This window comes from Athene noctua, chromosome 9 (assembly GCF_965140245.1).
Source record: "Athene noctua chromosome 9, bAthNoc1.hap1.1, whole genome shotgun sequence".
NCBI classification, from domain to species: domain Eukaryota; kingdom Metazoa; phylum Chordata; class Aves; order Strigiformes; family Strigidae; genus Athene; species Athene noctua.
The window spans coordinates 12,985,058-13,003,086 of NC_134045.1; the positions used below are offsets into that span (position 1 = coordinate 12,985,058).

Consider the following 18,029-nt stretch of genomic DNA (forward strand, 5'->3'; position numbering starts at 1 on the left):
CTGCAGAACTAGAGGCTGCTTATGAAAATATCACTATCTCATGCTCATTAAAAACAACTCGAGCTTTATTGTTGGACAGAAAGAAGAGTAAAATGCTATTCATAATTCCAAAGTGCAATAGCTATAGCCTGTTTAAAAAAACCCCAACAGCTATGTTTCAGAATCATATACTTGTTAATTACTTATGTTCACTAAAGAATACATTTTTTTTCCTCCATATAGCATACACATCTGTAATTTTGATTCTGTATGGATATTAAAGCACATACCACTGCTTGCATGTACGTAAAAAATATTTTTAAGCAATAGTTGCCAAGATGACAAATGTACTCTATGCCTTCTTACACACTCTTGGTTGTTAACTAGCCAGCTTTATTCACCAACTTCCAAATTAGTTCTAAACCAGCAACCTAAAAGACGGTAATAAGAGGACAAGAAAGAAACTAAAACTCCATTAATATATTTGAGCCTTTGAGGAAGTGACTCAACTCCCAAGGGCCCTATACTAGTCTAAGTTATAGTAGCAGTTCTTCCAGAAACAATAATAAAACCATTTTCTCTCTGCATTGCCACTTGAGTGCACCAGGTCTTATGCTTAAGTATTTTAATAAATTATTGAATGTTGCCAGAAGGCAGAGTTATAGTTGGGTCAGTCCTGAGATTAGATCATCATCCTAAATTATTGAGTTAAAACATTACAGAAAAATAATTCTTAGTATTCTGACAATGGTTGCTCAAGCTTCAATTCTGGCAGGATTATGATGATAAAATCCATTAGACCTGATACAGTGCAGTCTCTTGAGAAAAATAAGCGTAGACATTTTTAATTTCCTCAATTTGATTTTGTAATAAAAATATTTTTTTAAAACTGACACAACTGCAGTGAAAGGACTTTTGAAATCTGCATACAGATATTTAATAAATTACCTCCAGATTTCAGAAAATTACAAGAATAATCAAATTTAATCTAAGAGTGAGGACCTTTTATATTTACTTGCCTAACACACTAACCAGAAGAAGCTTTTTCAGAGCCAAGATCTTTTAATGGAATTATTCCTTTGTTTTCATATACAGAACAGCTCTACTAAAGGTGTACTAATTTATTTTTAGCTTCCATTGTAATTTCACAGCACATAAAGTCAATCATTAACTGAAAATACCATCTCTCAGCCCAAATACCAGCACTTACAGCTCACACCCATGTTTTGAGATAAGACATCAATGGAAGACAGGTTCTCAATGTAGCTGAGAATTTCTGGCAGTAAATTTAACAAAGACAGCAGAAACAAAAGGAAAAAAAATGTATCAACTGAAAAATCACAAAACAGTGAGATGAATCATGAGATAATATGGCACAGGCTGCACCTTTCCACAGGAAGTGCAAGGGGAGGCAGTGCTGTCAACCTGCCTCTGGAAAACACTGGAAAGGAAAAGCCAGACCATACAAGCATCCCCTGTCTTTTCCTGGGCTCTTTTACTGTGTTTCAGTAGAGCCTGTTAAGTGTATATGGGGGGTGTCTCCCCCCCCCCCAAGGTGGTTGGTTTTGTTTTAGTGAATTCTTTAAAATTCAGTTTTAAAATGCTTTAACACTAGCTGAGGTTAAAATCAAGATATGGCAAAATGGCAGAACAATAGGCAATATAGCAGAGTAAGCATGGTATTCACCTACCCCGTCTTCCCTGCTTCACAAACTAAACAAGAGTTTGAGATTCTTGTCATGAGGCAGATACATGAAAAACTGCACTGTGCAAAATGTCTTCAGCATCCATAGTATCATCTAGAGAGGTAATCGTAAACTACCCAAAACACTTACGTTCTAGACCCAGGCTTATCTGAGGAACATACTGAAGACCTCATGGATAGAGGAAGAGCACCTCTTCCCCGTGGAGCCGGAGAACTCAGCCTCCACACGGGTAGATTCCTTCTCTGTCAAAATAATGGCTGAGGAATTTTTAAAGTTTAAAGATGGGCTTCACAGCATGTGTAGGTGATAGTTTCATCAACTTCCACTAGAATTTTGAGAATTCCAATAGAAACATTCAAGAGATGAAAAAGTCCTATGATCTTTTCAGGTAATTCTAACTGAATTGCAGTCTTGCACAAGTTTCCTGCTCCAGCAAGTTAAATTATTTGCTTGCTCTTCAAGTGCCATCCTGGGCTTCTAATTTTCTTGCTGCATATGTTCTACCACATACGCTGCCTTCTCTTGCATTAGATTTCTGGTTTTGGAAGAATTAAGATTGGCTCGAATTTATTAACTCTTCCTAGATAGCCAGTGTACCTTTTTTCTGCTTCCATTTTTATTCAAATTATTCCCAACATTGTGGTGTCTTCCATAACACAGCTCTGGTTCAGTAATTAGCTTTCATTCTGAAGCAACAAATTTTAATTTCTTTGTTTTACTTCAGAGCCTTTCTTACTAGACTCCTTCCCTTATATTTTAACATAGCTTTCATGAATTAAAAAGAAAGAAAAGAGAACGGTCAAAATACCAATAAAATTCTTTCAGCTCATTTACGTGTTTCTTGTATCTCTTCTAGAGTAACAGACTACACGTTTAGCAGAACTGCTTAGGGCTTTCCTCAGAAAGTGTGTTGCTTTTTACTTTTTTCCAAAGGGAGTGGAAATATATCAGAGTAAATTATTAAGTAAGGGTTGTTCTGGGGAGGGGGAGAACAGAAACAGATATTCAAGACAAACTTTAATACTCCACATTGACATTTAATGAGAAAATGTAAGTTTAAGTGTGTTGTGAATTGGGAGTTACACATGTAAGGGAACAAAACATCTTATTCAAGATTTACTAAGAAAGAAAACTGTCTTCTCTGTATTCTCCTAGAGACATTAAATTTCTCTTTTCTAACAGATTTACTTGCGATTTCTCGACTATCAAATGGAGCATTCAAATGAATGCAAAAGAAACTTCGTTGCTGTATATGATGGAAGTAGTTCTATTGAAAACCTGAAGGCAAAGTTTTGCAGCACTGTAGCAAACGATGTCACACTGCAGACTGGGACAGGCGTGGTACGCATGTGGGCAGATGAAGGCAGTAGACTAAGCAGATTCAGAATGCTGTTCACTTCATTTGTGGATCGTAAGTAAACTTTAAAGGGCCTATTCTCCTGATCAAGGGTACTTCACGTATTTTAGCAAAAGCATCAACTATGTATTATGCAACAGGAACACATGAAAAAGGTTGTTTCTGTTTCTTTCACATACTAGCAGGTAAATTAAATACTTTATTAGTTATAACTGTGGTTCCTGAAGAAAGGCTTTCCTCCATTCTTAAGAGGTTTATTTTTCATTTGATTTCAGTAATAATACAGCCCTAGGCTGTGTCCTTCTCAGAGTTCTACATGATGAGCACAGACTTAAAGACAGCAATGGGACCGAAGTGTTCTCTCCCACCAGCCCCCATCTTCCAGTTCCCCTGCCAGACACACAACAGGGTCTTCTCAAGCCCACACTGGATGTTCAGAAGGTTAGAAAACAACATGTGACCCTGCAGAGTCTGGATCTTCTTCCTATCCACAGCCCTATCTTCAATTTCAGATTTGGAACTCCACCCACTTCAGCTACACCTAAGCTGCTACCTCAGCCACACGTGGCTCAAAACGATCCCACACATGCTGCCTTAGCAAAGCTCAGTTGAGTTGCAGAACCATGAATAAGCAGTTAAATTCAGATTGAAGACAACTATATTACAGGCAGAGCTGTAAATGCAATCTGGATTTCTGTTTGGATTCCATAGCCTGGGTTAGAGATAGTCTTTTTTACTCATTGTAAATTAAGATGTTTCTTGAAAACAAGCTTTTTGTGAGATTTCTTCTAGGTGCTTTCTCTCTGAGCTTAATGGAATTTTGTTGCCTTACATATTTACAAAGGACAACATTGTCCACATTGCAGAACCTGAAAATAAATGGCATCTTCAGCAGAAAAGTAGACTTAAGTTTAGAACTGCAATGCAGATCTGAGATACGTGGGGAGAGTTGAATAAAACACATCTGCCACTTCAGGAAGTCAGAACTATGCTTGTACTAAAAGTTTTCAAAAAGTTTTGCTTGAGGAACAAATAGTACAGTATTGCTGCCAAAGAAATAACTTTTTTTGACAGAACTAACAGTTCTGTAGCCAGTCATGAAAGGCTTCCTGGTCACCACCTTGCAGAAAAGTTCAGGTTACAGGTAACAAGTAGATTTTATATTATGTTCCATAAAACAGTAAAGTTTAACACAGGAGAAAAGTTAATTTCTGTAAAACAATCTTTCTAAAGTAACAGAATTATAAGAGAACTAGCATATTGCTTACTTTGTGAACATGGTAGTAAGAAATAATTGCATGTTTCAAACTAGTCTGTTGTTAACCTACAGTAGGCATTTAATAAAACTTTAGATATTGTGAATTTCAGTAAATATCAGTTTTAAGTACAACTTGCTTGCAAAATTTGTAACTGCTTTTCCAGTAGCTTTCATTTCAATACAATTATTAATATTAGTGATAACACAAGTTACTCCAGCTTTCACTCTCTAGAAAATGCTATGAACTCTGCCAGGGAAATTAGCCATTTATATTATAAATATTGGAGTGGGGATTTTTTGTTGTTGTTGTTGAGTTTGGGCTTGGGTGGGGTGGGTTGAAAGAGTAACTACTCCTAAAGCAAGTTAACTTTGCAAACCTATGATTTTAAAGCAACTCAAAAGTCATTGGCAGAAGAAAATCTGCAAAGGTACGTGGTTATTCTTATTTATCTTCTAACCTGAGATACTGACTTTCTTGGATAGGGTAATTGAAAAGTATGTGTCTGAAAAATGTTTCATGTATTTTTAAATGATCTAGTGATAAGCAATTTTTCTAACTGAAAAGAGTGAATCCATGCTTATCTTATTTTTAGATCGTTAAGCTATTTTTCTCTTCTGCCTTACTAATGATTTGTAATTATATGAAGCCAACCATGAAAACAATCAATATTTTTGAAAATATTTACATAAATGAACTAATTGTGCATGACAGTCACCTAACACACACCTAGTGCTGCTTGAAGATTTGACTAAGTAATTCAGCTAACAGCAATGTTAAAAATCAATGTATTTGATTTCTGGCTTGATTCAATACATGAATAATGCTAGATACAAAGAACACTGTGAACATTGCACCAGTCTTAGGCAGCTGTTATGAAAAGAATCCAGCTATGTCCTTGAAGGCCCGGACTAGAACCGATCAATCATTGTGACTTTTAGACTTTGTACTCCCCAAATAACAAATAAAAGGAAAATGCAGTCCATTTGTCCTGTCATTATGAACTTGTGAGTAAAAGCCATCCCCCAAAAACGTAAGGAGACTACACAAGAATGTGAAATAGAGACTGTGCTGGCAGATGGAGAAGCAGCACATTTGCATCATCCAAATGCACCATCCAAAAATACAGAAACATGAAAAAAAATTCCCCTGTTCAAGGAAATGAGAAAGAATGCATCTTACATAATCTTTCTTCCTCTGTGCCTCCAAAAGAACTACAACTTCATACAGATCCATATTGAAACACCAGCAAGATACACATGGATCCATGACAACCACTCTGGACACGGATTTCATAGATCCTCCTTTATCACAGTCAAAAATATTTTAATAGATGTTGCAGCCTATTACATACACAACCTTTTTAAACTATTCTGTTTGAATGATGATCCTATTTATTCTTTATGAAGTAAAGCTTGCCCAGTCTTTCTTTCCAAATTCAGAAGGAAAAAATACTTAAGTCCTTTCTCCCTGTGTGCTAAGGCCAAGAACCTTTTATTTCGTAGTCTGAATCATGAACGTTTCTGTTTTAACTATTAGCCTTTCTCACCTTATATATGTATAATGGTTAGAAATGTTCAGTACATCTTCCTGTTTCTATGAATTGCTTTAGGTTGTCTGGCATACCTGTTTTCATATCTAAATTGATACTCTTGCATAAGTTTTAGCCTGTTGTCATTTAGTCCTTCAGGGAGAAGGTGTGAATCCCCTTGGAACTGAACTGCAGCATAATTTTGGATGATGCTAACATCATCATGCATCATGATTTCATACCATGCTTACAGAATAATGCTTACATTGCGTCTTAAACCTTTAATGATGTGAATTGCCTTAGCATCCACTCTTGATTCATTGTAGGTCATACTTTGGCACAACACAGCAACCAGGTTCCTTTATGTTTTCTTTCCAAAACAGTAGCAGTTGGTGAAACAGTGAAAGACATAGTTAAATCTGAATGTAGGAAAATGTTTGATTTCATTCTTCCATTTACCAGGTAATTACATGATTGAACTTAAAAGATGTCCTACTGAATCACATCTCACTGAAAAATGGTTTAGCCCTTGAAACAAAGTGGGCATAAAACATTCTTGAAAAAAGGCTGCTGATTTAGAAATCTAACCAGGAAGTTTGTCTGGTCAAGAGAAGATGAAGGTGAGCTGGTCTCCCAGGACCACATGCAGCTAGTTGATGAACACCTCCAAGGATGGAGATTCCACAATCACTCAGGGAAACCCATACCAGTCATGTCAGATGCTCCAAGTCCTTATCTTCATGCCATTTCCCAGGTTCCTCTCATATCTCTCATACTGGTGACCCCAACACTGAGCATAGCACTCCAGATACGGTCTCGCCAGCGCTGAGCACCTCCCTTGACCTAGTGGCAGTACTGTTCCTAATGCAGCTCAGGATGCTGTTGCTTTTTTTGTTACAAGGGTGCATCGCTGCCTCACGTTTCACTTTTTCTTCATGAGGACTTCCAAGTGTTTGTCTGCAGAGCTGCTTTCCAGCTGGCTGGCCCTCAGCCTGTACACATATGTAGCACTATTCCTCTGCAAGAGCAGGACTTTGTGTTTCCCTTTGTTGAACTTTACGAGGTTCCTGTCGACCCATTTCTCCAGCCTGTCTCAAATGGCAGTACAACTGTCCAGTCTACCAGTCTACCCTCCCACTTGCGAGGGTGCAGTCTGTCCCAACATCCAGGTCATTAATGCGGAGGTTAAACAGACTGGCCTCGCTGCTGACCCCTGGGGTTCACCAGTAGTGATGGCCTCCAGCTGAACTTTCTGCCTCTAATCACAACCCTTTAAGCCTGGCAATTCAATCAGTTTTCAGTCCGCTTCACTGTCCTCCTCTGTAGTCTGTACCTCATCATTTTCTCTACAAGGATATTATGGGATACAATTTTGAAAGCCTTGATAAAGTCAGGATATACAACATGCACTGCTTTCTCCTCATCTAAGCTAGTAATTTCGTCATTGAAGGCAATCAGGTTGGTCAAGCATGATTTCTTCATCATAAATCCATGCTGACTACTCCCAGTGACCTTCTTATCCCTGATACGTGTGGAGACGGCTTGCAGGATTATTTGCTCTGTCACCTTCCCAAGCATCAAGAGAAGCTTCCCTCTGTCCCATTCAGTAGTAGGCTCATATTTTCCTTGGCCTTTCTTTTGTTGCTGATACACTTGAAACCCTTCTTGTTGCCTTCCGTGTCCCTCACTGTATTAATTTCCAGGTAGGCTTTGGTTTTCCCAGTGCCATCCCTGCACTCACTCTCTGTATTTCTTCCAGAGCACCTGACCCTTCTTGCACCAAACATGACATCTCATTCATGACTGATAGAATAGGTGTGATCTATACCTTCCTAAGCATTGATCATATTTTAAAGCAGTGTTCTTCAAACTAAGTCTGCTTCCCAAACAATTATATTCTCAACTCAGCTGAGCAAGGAAGATACATGTGATAGTTACTACGACATTTTTAAACCCTGAAATTATAGGTAGACTCTTCCAAAATACACTCTAAATACATTCTTGCATTACGTTGAAACACTACAACACTTGTACTACAATTAAAGCACAAGCTTCCAATATGGAACTTGTTGCCAGGGGTTAAGCAATAACAGGAAGCTAATACAAAAGCTTAAAACCAACAAGCATAGGTTACCAAAATTCAGTGGAGTAAGAAATGGGAAAACAATGCATATTAGATTTAAGGAATGAAAATTCAGAATTAAAGGTTTGAATGATCTTTTCTCCTAGGCATAACTCCTCTTTTTGTCACAGACTCTGAAGCCTCACAGAAGGAATAAGCAAGAAACACACTGTATTCAAGACTAGTCACCTCCCTCTGCAGTACCCTTTGGGTTTCATGTTGTATTTCAGAGAATCCAGACTGCTCAAGGATAAATTCTTTCTGTGAAACCAAATAGTAGAGTATCTATCACACATCTTTGCTGTTTAACATATAATTGACTCTACTAATAATAGACGTAAAAATACCACATTACTGAGACAGAAAATCAGTGTTTTGTCCAGTGCCTTGAATTCATTAAGAATTCCCTGTGTATGCTATACAACATCCTCAAAAGAATTATTACTATTTTTTAATATATTTTTCTAATGTCAAGGAGCTATAACAAACACTCATGGAAAGAAAATCTTCAGGGCAACTTTCTAGTTAATTTATTTCTTCAAATTTCTAACTATGTATAGACAGCTAGATAGATAAAAAGCTAAACCATACTCTCTCTTAATCCCTGCATTAGCTCTAACAGGAGGATCTAAGAGCTTTGATTCGCAAGCAGGAATGACTTAGATGCCTCTAGTTACTGAAATCTCTTGCAATTACTGAAACAGTCCTCCACAAGCTGAAATCTGATTTGCCTTAAGATATTAATGGGCTCTCAAAATGCAGATATTCAGGAACAGCTTCACAACCAGCTATACCATCTAAATAGCAGATGCACAGCAGATTGAATAAATATATAATTGATGGCGAGCATGTGATTTTTAAGTATTAAGTTTTTGAAGACAAGCATTAAAGCCGCCTTCCATTATCTGTGTTATGTGACTGTCCCTACCTGCTACCCATTTTGAGCAATAATTTTTTTTTTTGAGCATTGATAATACACCTGAAAGCAACCACATGAATAGAGAGTGAGTCATGTGGCAATCAGTGATGTGCAGGAAAAATTATTGGGTTTGAAACAGAGATAAAGGAGGAGCATGGATTTTTAAAAAAGTGACAGGAATTTACTAGTTTTATTTCAATACATCAATTACTGAAAATTCCTAATGTTTTCTTTCTCTTCTTCCCTACAGCTCCCTGCTCAGGCAACACTTACTTCTGCCATAGCAACATGTGCATCAATAATTCTTTAGTCTGCAATGGCATTCAAAACTGTGCATACCCTTGGGATGAAAATCACTGCAGAGGTAAATACAGTGCAAAGAATAACCTTTGTGAGCTAGACTGGTCAGTTTGCCTTTCAAGGAAGTCATGCAATGTCTTTTTCTTGGAAATATGCTGAAGACAGCTATTCTACTAACCTCAGGAAGGTGTTGCAATTTTTTTTTTTATTTAAACTACTCAGGAGACATGTAAGCATCCTGAATATTGATCTTACTGCTTTATAATTAAATTTCTTCCTCTTCACCATGTACTCTCTATTTTAAAAGGATGTCAGCTTAATAGGAAATTTAGTGTTTTCCAGGTTGCATCCTATACATTTCTAAATTCTAAATAAAGCAAGGATTGTAGGGACAAGTAATACCTTTTATTAGAGAAAAAAATATGGAGCTGGAAAGACAGTTACACTTTCAAGCACAAAAAGTCTTCCTTAGGGCTGAAATAGAAGCAACAGTCTTCAAACACAAATATAATTTTAAAACATTTGTTTTAAGTTGTTAATCACAGACTATCTCAGAGTAAATGCAACTACTGCATATGGTGTGAGAAAGGGTGGGAGGAAGGAGAAATTGTTAGGAAGCAAGAAGTCATTGCTTATGGAAAACAGACATGTAAATCACTGCTTCTAAAACATGGGGGTAGGGGAGTATTGCTTAAACCATCACAACTACAGTAAAGACTTGTTTCAATACCAGATTTCATAGGAAAAAATATCATGATTTGAGGAAATTGTTATTATGCTAAAGCACAGATACATTCACCTGTGCTTCAACAACTGAATGTTATGTTGAATACAATGTAAATTCTGCTTTAATACCACACACAGACAGACACAGCTGAAGGCTGGATCTATATTGTCAGCTGAGGTAGACCGAAGGGAGACTGATACAACCAAATGAGCGGTATCTAGCCTTAAAAAGAAAGCTTCTCACAATTGTGCTTAATTCCTGCAGGCACCCAGAGTTCTCATTTACTCCACATCAATAGCTACCTAAATCTGAGCATATTGTAACTTAACCTTATGCCTAAGCCCAATGACACAAAAGAAGTCAGTTGTGTGCAATTTCTTTTAAGAGACCAGAGAAGACATCACCTTTGCATAGCAACATTTTGGTTAGGGAATCTTCCAAGAATTAAGAAACCTAGATGCAGATGAGAGAACTGCCACAGCACTGAAATTCATGCCTCCCACAAAGTATGGTAACACTAAGCTCTAAGGGACAAGGGGAGATACACTCCTTCACATTAAAGGTATAAATTTAACTCAGAATAAACAGTCTAAGCAATAGAACTGTATTTCAAACATAACTTCATATTAGCCAGTTCCTTGGGACTCTCTGTTTAGTATATGGATTTTTTAAAACAGCGTATGAGGGTATATAACTCTCTCAATGCACTGTGTGGAGTACTTAGGTGCATAACACACATACCCAGATGGCAGGAGCCAGATATCTGAAAATAATATGCAACATTTAGACTACTACCTGTTTTGCCAGTTATCAGGCCTAGCATAAAGGACACAGCCAGCATAAAGATGAACCAACAACCAAATTGTATTTGATACAAAAGGGTCAGTACATGGGTGAGTGCTGGGGGTACAAACAAGTCAGATATACATAATCGACATCAATCCCACTGACCCCAACAACGACACCCCACAACCAACACTGGGTGGAATAAATGGTGAAATGCAGTTTCCCATAGAAGGGACGGGAGACAACCGAGTCAACAAGCCAAACACATCAGACCAAGGAAGCCACACACTGAATCTCTACACAGGCAGCATTTACAGAGGCCAGACCTGCCTGGAGCCCAGTCCCAGGGAGGCGGGAGGTCCTTCCCCAACAGGGAACTCTGCACAGGGCATCCACCCCACACACAGACACTGCCCCTGCCTGCAAGGGGTCCCAGCTTTCATCCCCAAGTGGGACACCTGACCTTGGGTTACTCACTGCGGGACACCTGGGGCTCCTTTACCCAACGGCTCTGTCTGCAAGGTCAGCCCACCCTGGAGGGAAGCCTAAAGGGAAACTCACCCCCCTTTGGGAAGGGCTGTGGGAATCACCCACATGTCAGCCTTAATTTGGGGCTTGGGGTTGAAACCCCAGCATTTCACTACCTTTTCTTCCAAGTAGTCTTAGATGCTTTTCTCCCCCACTAGCAGATGCTGCAGCATATAATTCTTGTAGTCCCCTAGGACAAGTACATTTACTGAACAGAAATCCAGCTGAAAAATTCTAATCTTCAAATAAGAATTTTAAATATGCAAAACCATCTTGTTCTGATGCTGCCATCTTGTGTGTTGTCATATGAAGTACTAGCCAGAAGTGCTGTATGGTTTGGGTTGGTTTGTTCTCCCTTGCCTTCCCTTTTTTTTTCCCCCCCAACTGATTTGATTATTGGACTGTTAAAACTGAAATGTATGTTATGCTAAAGGTCCCTGTGTTGAAGTAGGTATAACAGACTTACATAACAGGCACATTCATCAAGTTTCCAAGAGATACGCAAACAAAGAGTCCAGTCAATCTTATATCATCACTATGGTATTTCACTTTTACAGAACTAGATAATTTAAAGTCTAGATTTCCTTCTACAGACATGTTACTAGCAGGAGCAATCCACAGTAAGAGAAGCATAATCTGTAGCTTGATAAACTCCTGTTTAACTTGTGGAGTTTGGAATATGAACTCATCAGTATAGGTTCAGGATTGAAGCCACATCCCAGCTGAGACAGCTTGTACTTGCCACAGAGTTCCACCTGCCACTGAACTATCACATGGTAGCCAGTAATGCAGACAGGGAATTAGACTTGCTGAACAAATGCACAGATCCAGTATGATAAATCTCATTGACATAGGGATCTAGTCTCCAGTGCCATTAAGTCACTTCATTAATGCAGCACTTACGTGGCAATCACAGTACAGCTTGTTTTGTTTTAATACATGATCAAAATAGTGGAAAATAATAAAAGCCTTATCATAATCCTTGCTTTTTCTTTGCAGAAAAGAAAAAAAGTGGATTGTTTGAACAAATCACCAGAACTCATGGAACAATCATTGGCATCACATCAGGGATAGTTTTAGTTCTTCTCATCATTTCAATTCTAGTACAAGTAAAGCAACCTCGCAAAAAGGTTATGGCTTGCAAGACTGCTTTTAATAAAACTGGTTTCCAGGAAGTATTTGATCCTCCGCATTATGAACTATTTTCACTAAGGGACAAAGAAATTTCTGCAGATCTGGCGGATTTATCAGAAGAACTTGAAAACTATCAGAAAATGAGACGCCCTTCAACAGCTTCCAGATGCATTCACGACCACCACTGTGGCTCACAGGCCTCTAATATAAAACAAAGCAGGACAAACCTCAGCTCCATGGAACTTCCCTTTCGCAATGATTTTGCGCAGCCTCAGCCAATGAAAACATTTAATAGCACATTCAAGAAAAGCAGTTACACTTTCAAACAAACGCATGATTGCCCTGAGCAAGTCATAGAAGACAGGGTGATGGAGGAGATTCCATGTGAAATCTATGTTAGAGGAAGAGAAGATACAGCACAAGGTTCATTATCTATTGACTTTTAATTTCCTAGTGAAGGTGGTATCAGTGTATATAGAAGATGCTTGTGTAAAATGACAGTGTATATATTAAAAGTGTACTATAGTCAGCGTGTGAGATGCACACACTTTTAGCTTATTATACTTCATTTAAAAAAAAGTCTTCGTAACTAATTCTTGCTGAAAAATGGTGGATTTCCTCCCATCTTCCCATGCTACCTACCTAGACAAGAGACTCTGCATGGAAATTATAAGTTAAGGATATTGGAAGAAAAAACCAACAACTACTAATCATTGAACACTGGAAACAATGACTACTATTCTCTTCCTCATATCATTTTCTCTTCTTTAGACATCTGCTTTTCAAGACAATTTTAATACCTCAGTTACATAAATAAAAGTAGTTAAGTGCACCACATGTATGTCAACATAGGTGTCTTATTGTATTTGTCAAATTGCAAGTATAGTGTTAAGTGCCAGTTAAGACTCAAGAATTATGTTACAGCCATCTGTTTCATCTTGCCTACCATTTATATCGCCTTTAATTATCAGTTCCTCACTCTATGCTTTGTGAGAAATAAGTGTAAAGGAGTACTGCCTTTTAAAAATACTGAGTTATATTAATTTTAGTACATTTGGAAATACATATTCTTTGCAGCTTTTTGTTTAAACACAAGTACTCATGTTATTCTAGATGCAGACTTACAACAGTTTTCTTTCGAGAAGGTTTAGGATTTTAAAATATTCTGCCATATATTATAGATCATATGGCTCACTGATTTCACAGCTCTGTAGTTAGAAAACAATTTTGTTCCTGCGTTTTCCAAGTATTTACATAAATAGACTGTACTGTACATTTGTCTCTTAAAATAGCTTCTTACTCCTTATTGCAGCCAATCTTCCCTACTGAAATCAGTGATGATACTTTTAGCTCATGTCCTACTTGCCTGAAAAGAACTGCTCTAAGCTCTGTATGATTACCAGGTATATGAAGATACTGGAAACAAAGAAAAAAAAAAAAAAAATCACAAAGCAACTCTTGCTAACCCTTATGGAACCCTTCTTGTGCCCCTTGTTTCCACTTGCAAAATTGCACATTTCATACCTTTTTTATGGTGGTTTGGACCTAATTTTAAAATTTTTACAATATAAAAAATTTATAAAATATAATAATTCTCATTGTGGTTTTTAAGCTTTTTATATAGTTTGATACTGTACAGACTATTTATTAATCCAGATCTAGCACCTGTACAGCAGGCTTGTTTCAGTGTCCCTATTGGCAGCTCTGAATAACATGCAATGGCTGCTGCGTACATTGCAATTTGCCAAGAATATGACTTCCACACTAGCCTACACTTTATTTCCTGGTTTGTTTGGGTTTATTCTGATATTTTGTTTACAGGAAACCTTTCACTAAAGGTGACCTACCAGCTTGTACTGGCATATCCTTTATTTACAAACATATGTAAAACCATAATGTTTGTTGTGCTGACTATAGTACAGAAGAAAATTATTAATATACAACTCTAGCAACTGAAAAATCTTTTCTTTAAAATAGAAGTTGAACAACAGCTGTAATCACAGATTTTCACGAGAATAACAACAAATTTTTTTTTAGAAACGCTTAGAATGTAAGAAGTTTAAGAGGAATAAATAAAAAGGGTGGGGTGGCAATTGAGTATCTTCAACCCTGTCTGATGTCTAGAAAGGCCTTCATGAGAAGCTCATAGGACAGACCCCTAAGGCTGTATCCTGGTGTCAGTTTCTGTAGTGGTCTCAGAATGTATTTCAATTTGAAAGAATGAAAATGGGCATTACTTTCAGTTGCACTTCATGCAGGAAATAAGTGTTAAAAAAACCTAGTTAATTTTGACCTGAATATTTTGAATATTTAATTAAAACATTCCTTGACAGATTTCATTTACTTTTCATTGATTTCAGTAATAAATATTTCACCGTGACCTATATGATACATAATGTTATTTGTGATAGTCTGTTAGTTCCAGATTTTTTCAACAAGTAACATGTAGCTTTACACAGGTCGGTTTTGTCCGTATAACTCTTGTAAGTGCTAGGTTTGCATGATTAAATTTTCTTTTTAAGGCATATTTGTTCATGTGATAAAAATAATGTGATCCCTATTCTTTGCTAAATTATGTTGTCTTTAAACAGTAAACCTGTAATAATAAAACAAATAGCAAGCCTGCAAAGCCCAAGTCTGTCAAGAGAAGGGGAAAAGCTCTATTGACGAAGGTCCCAAATGGCCTGAATAATACTTCAGCCTCAGTTGTAACTTTTTGATTACGTGGTCAGAACACAGATGCCTTTTTGCTACCCCAGAGCATATAGACAAGCTCCCACAACCAGTCATGTCTTCTGTGCATAACTCTCCAATATTCCCAAGCCCAGCTCTACAAGCTTTGCTTTCCCCCCTTCCTTGCTTTCTAATCTGGTTTTCTGTCCTTAGCATAAATAGACAAAATACTCCTGCCTAGTTAACACCTGCTCCCAATTCCCAATACAGAGCAAAATCTCTCCTGGAGGGAGCTTTTCAGTATTTCTGTAATAGCAGACCCAACCCTTCCTGTGGCAATAGCTGTACACTTGAACAGATCTGAGAGCACAACCCAAAGGAATAATGACCTCTGTAGGTTTCTATAAATATTAAGGGCAGGAAAATGAGATATCAGTCCTTGTTTTGTTAGAAGAAAGGTGAAATTAACATTGAACCTGAAAGTCTGAAAGAAAAACTTGTGCGTGGTGTGTTTAAAAATACTATGTCTATAATTTTACTGTAATGTCGCGTTCAGTTATCAGCTGTGCTTTAAAAAGTGAGTGGTAACTATTGGAGCCATAATTCCACTTCCAGTAAAATCAAACTCCCTTTGCTACAGAGAAAAAACTGGGTGGACTGCTTGGTATTCCTCAGAGTGCAGAAAGCTGATGTTTTCATCAAAATAGGATTGGGTTTGCAGTCTGAATGCATTTTGACCTGATGTTGTGCTCTTTAACCACTTTTTTGGCATTAACAAAACCCACCACCTTTAATATTCTTACAATATTTAAGTACTATTACTGTATTTCTATTATCACCATCTTAAATCCATCCATTTCTAGGAGCGTGCTGATTTTGCACTCATTTGTACCCATATCTCCAATACCATCTGTTAAAACTGAATTCACATAAGCAAAGATACATTCCCTATTGGTCAGTCCCTATATATCTGTCCGTAGTAAAACTCAGTCAAATCCATTTACTTTTACATGTCCTGATTTCAACATTTATGTATGAGCCCTATGATTGCTCAGAAGGTCTGTAGACTGTTTACCAAAACAAGATTCCCAATCTATGTCAGCCTGAAAGATAAGCTGATTTTACATTATTTGAGATCACACTGTTAAAACTGTATTAATTATAATGCAAGAAAGGATTTTAACATTAAAAACCTCTTTGATTTGATTCATGCTTTGAAAATAGCACCTATCTCAATTTAACAATATAAAAGCTACTATCTTTAAGACTTCTGTTCCTGTTGTTTCCAATAACCATCTCTATAGCACAAATCCCCCACTATAAATACACAAATCACATCTCAATATGCTCTAATATGTGGTTGTGTGTCACCATGGAACTGCAAGTTTATTTTCACATTCAGATTCCTTTGCTACACTCTATTTTACAGAATCAGCTTAAAAATCTGGTTTCTATCTGTTTCTTAGATCAGCACCAACAACAGTCATTTGTGATTTGTCAATATGTTCCCTCTTATCTAGCTATTGAAGATAATCTACCATATACCAGATAAAACAGCTTAGTTTCTATAAATCTTTTCTTACAGAGCCAGGCTCAGGGAGAAACAAAGCACGAACTTAATGTCTTTGTATATGTCTTTCCATTACCATTGCATAATTTTATGGTAATAGTTTTTATACTGGAGAAGCCCATAAAAAAATTTATGCCAAATTCAGTTCAATAAAAAAATAAAATAATAAACCAAATAATAGGTACCTAAGACCTACACACCTCAAAATTCAGATTGCTGCTTTGGAATCTGAATCACGCTTTCTGAAGGATAAAAACTGTCAATGCTGCCAGTGGACTTAAAGGTTGCATATCATACCATTCCCTCCGAAAAATGACTTCTTCCAAACACAGGTTTCCTAGACATCTTTAAAGTGCTAAATCTTATTTCAATAGTTTATTAATTTAGATATAGAAATATAAGCATATTATTTAAGCTTATAATTATCCTCAAAGCACATCATCACCTACATAAAAGTTGCTTCTGTTTTCCTTCCAGATGTATTCAGAAGCAAGAATTATATTGTTACAAGTATTAATCATTAAGACACAGCATTTCAGAGTTTAAGCATTATGTTAATTTCTGAGTTTATACTACAGCTTATTTTTCACCTGAAGAGTAAGACTACAGGGAACACTCAAAGCTCAGGATTATCTCCTTTACCTCAAATGAATATGGCTAAACTAGAACAGAATACATCTATGCTTTAATACTCAAGGTTTAGTATTTTATGGGGAAGTAATACCAGAATTAAAAGGACAAGTGTTCTGTATGTGAAAGGGTTTAGTTTGCCCCTGGTTATCACACTCAGTTTGCTCATAACACTTGTCTTTAATAACTACTATATTCTCCCATGAATAACACAGGAATCCAGATCTTAAGCCTCCTTTCAGTGCCACTGACAGCACATCAAGTAGTACAGAAGTTTTAAATGGCTATTTGCAGAGACAGGAGTTGAAAATTCAAGGGTTCTTTGTTTTAAATACAAAATGGGAGACAAAATACTAATCACTGGACATTTCTGATAAAATGTTTAACTCATCCCTCAACACACTCAAAGTACTCTCAGGGTAGTAAAGAACATAATTCTACTTCACCAACATGTTGGGTTCCCTCACTTCAGTAAACACCCTCAATATTCCTAATGATTTGGAAGAAGACAGCTTACTGAGTTAACTGGATAGCATTGTCAATTACTACTGATTGTTTTGTGAAAAGATGATTCAGTAATTAATGGGGGTGAAAAAAAAAGGCAGGAAAATACTCTTGAAAGCAATTATGAGAATAAGAGATTCTTAGGAAAAAAAAAGTCAATAAATCCCAAGTCTCTTAAACACTGTAATGGATCTTCTATTTCTAAAGAACAAACAGACAAGGTACATAAGCAATAACACTCATCACTGGCTCTCCACTGTATGTTTAATAACCCAACAGAGCAATTGAAGGCCTGAGGCAAAGCCAC

General features: G+C 37.1%; 1 protein-coding gene across 3 annotated transcripts in view; it reads left to right on the forward strand.

Annotated features, from left to right (window-relative positions):
* NETO2 (neuropilin and tolloid like 2) overlaps positions 1-16,150 on the forward strand; it is a 36,436-nt gene extending 20,286 nt beyond the window's left edge. For all 3 annotated transcript variants that reach the window (XM_074913466.1, XM_074913467.1, XM_074913468.1), the window contains 3 exons: positions 2,868-3,096; positions 9,121-9,234; positions 12,211-16,150. In XM_074913466.1, coding sequence (XP_074769567.1) covers positions 2,868-3,096; positions 9,121-9,234; positions 12,211-12,791 — 924 coding nt within the window. In that variant the 3' untranslated portion in view covers positions 12,792-16,150. The remainder of the gene's footprint in view (positions 1-2,867; positions 3,097-9,120; positions 9,235-12,210) is intronic.
* The last annotated feature ends 1,879 nt before the right edge of the window (positions 16,151-18,029 follow it).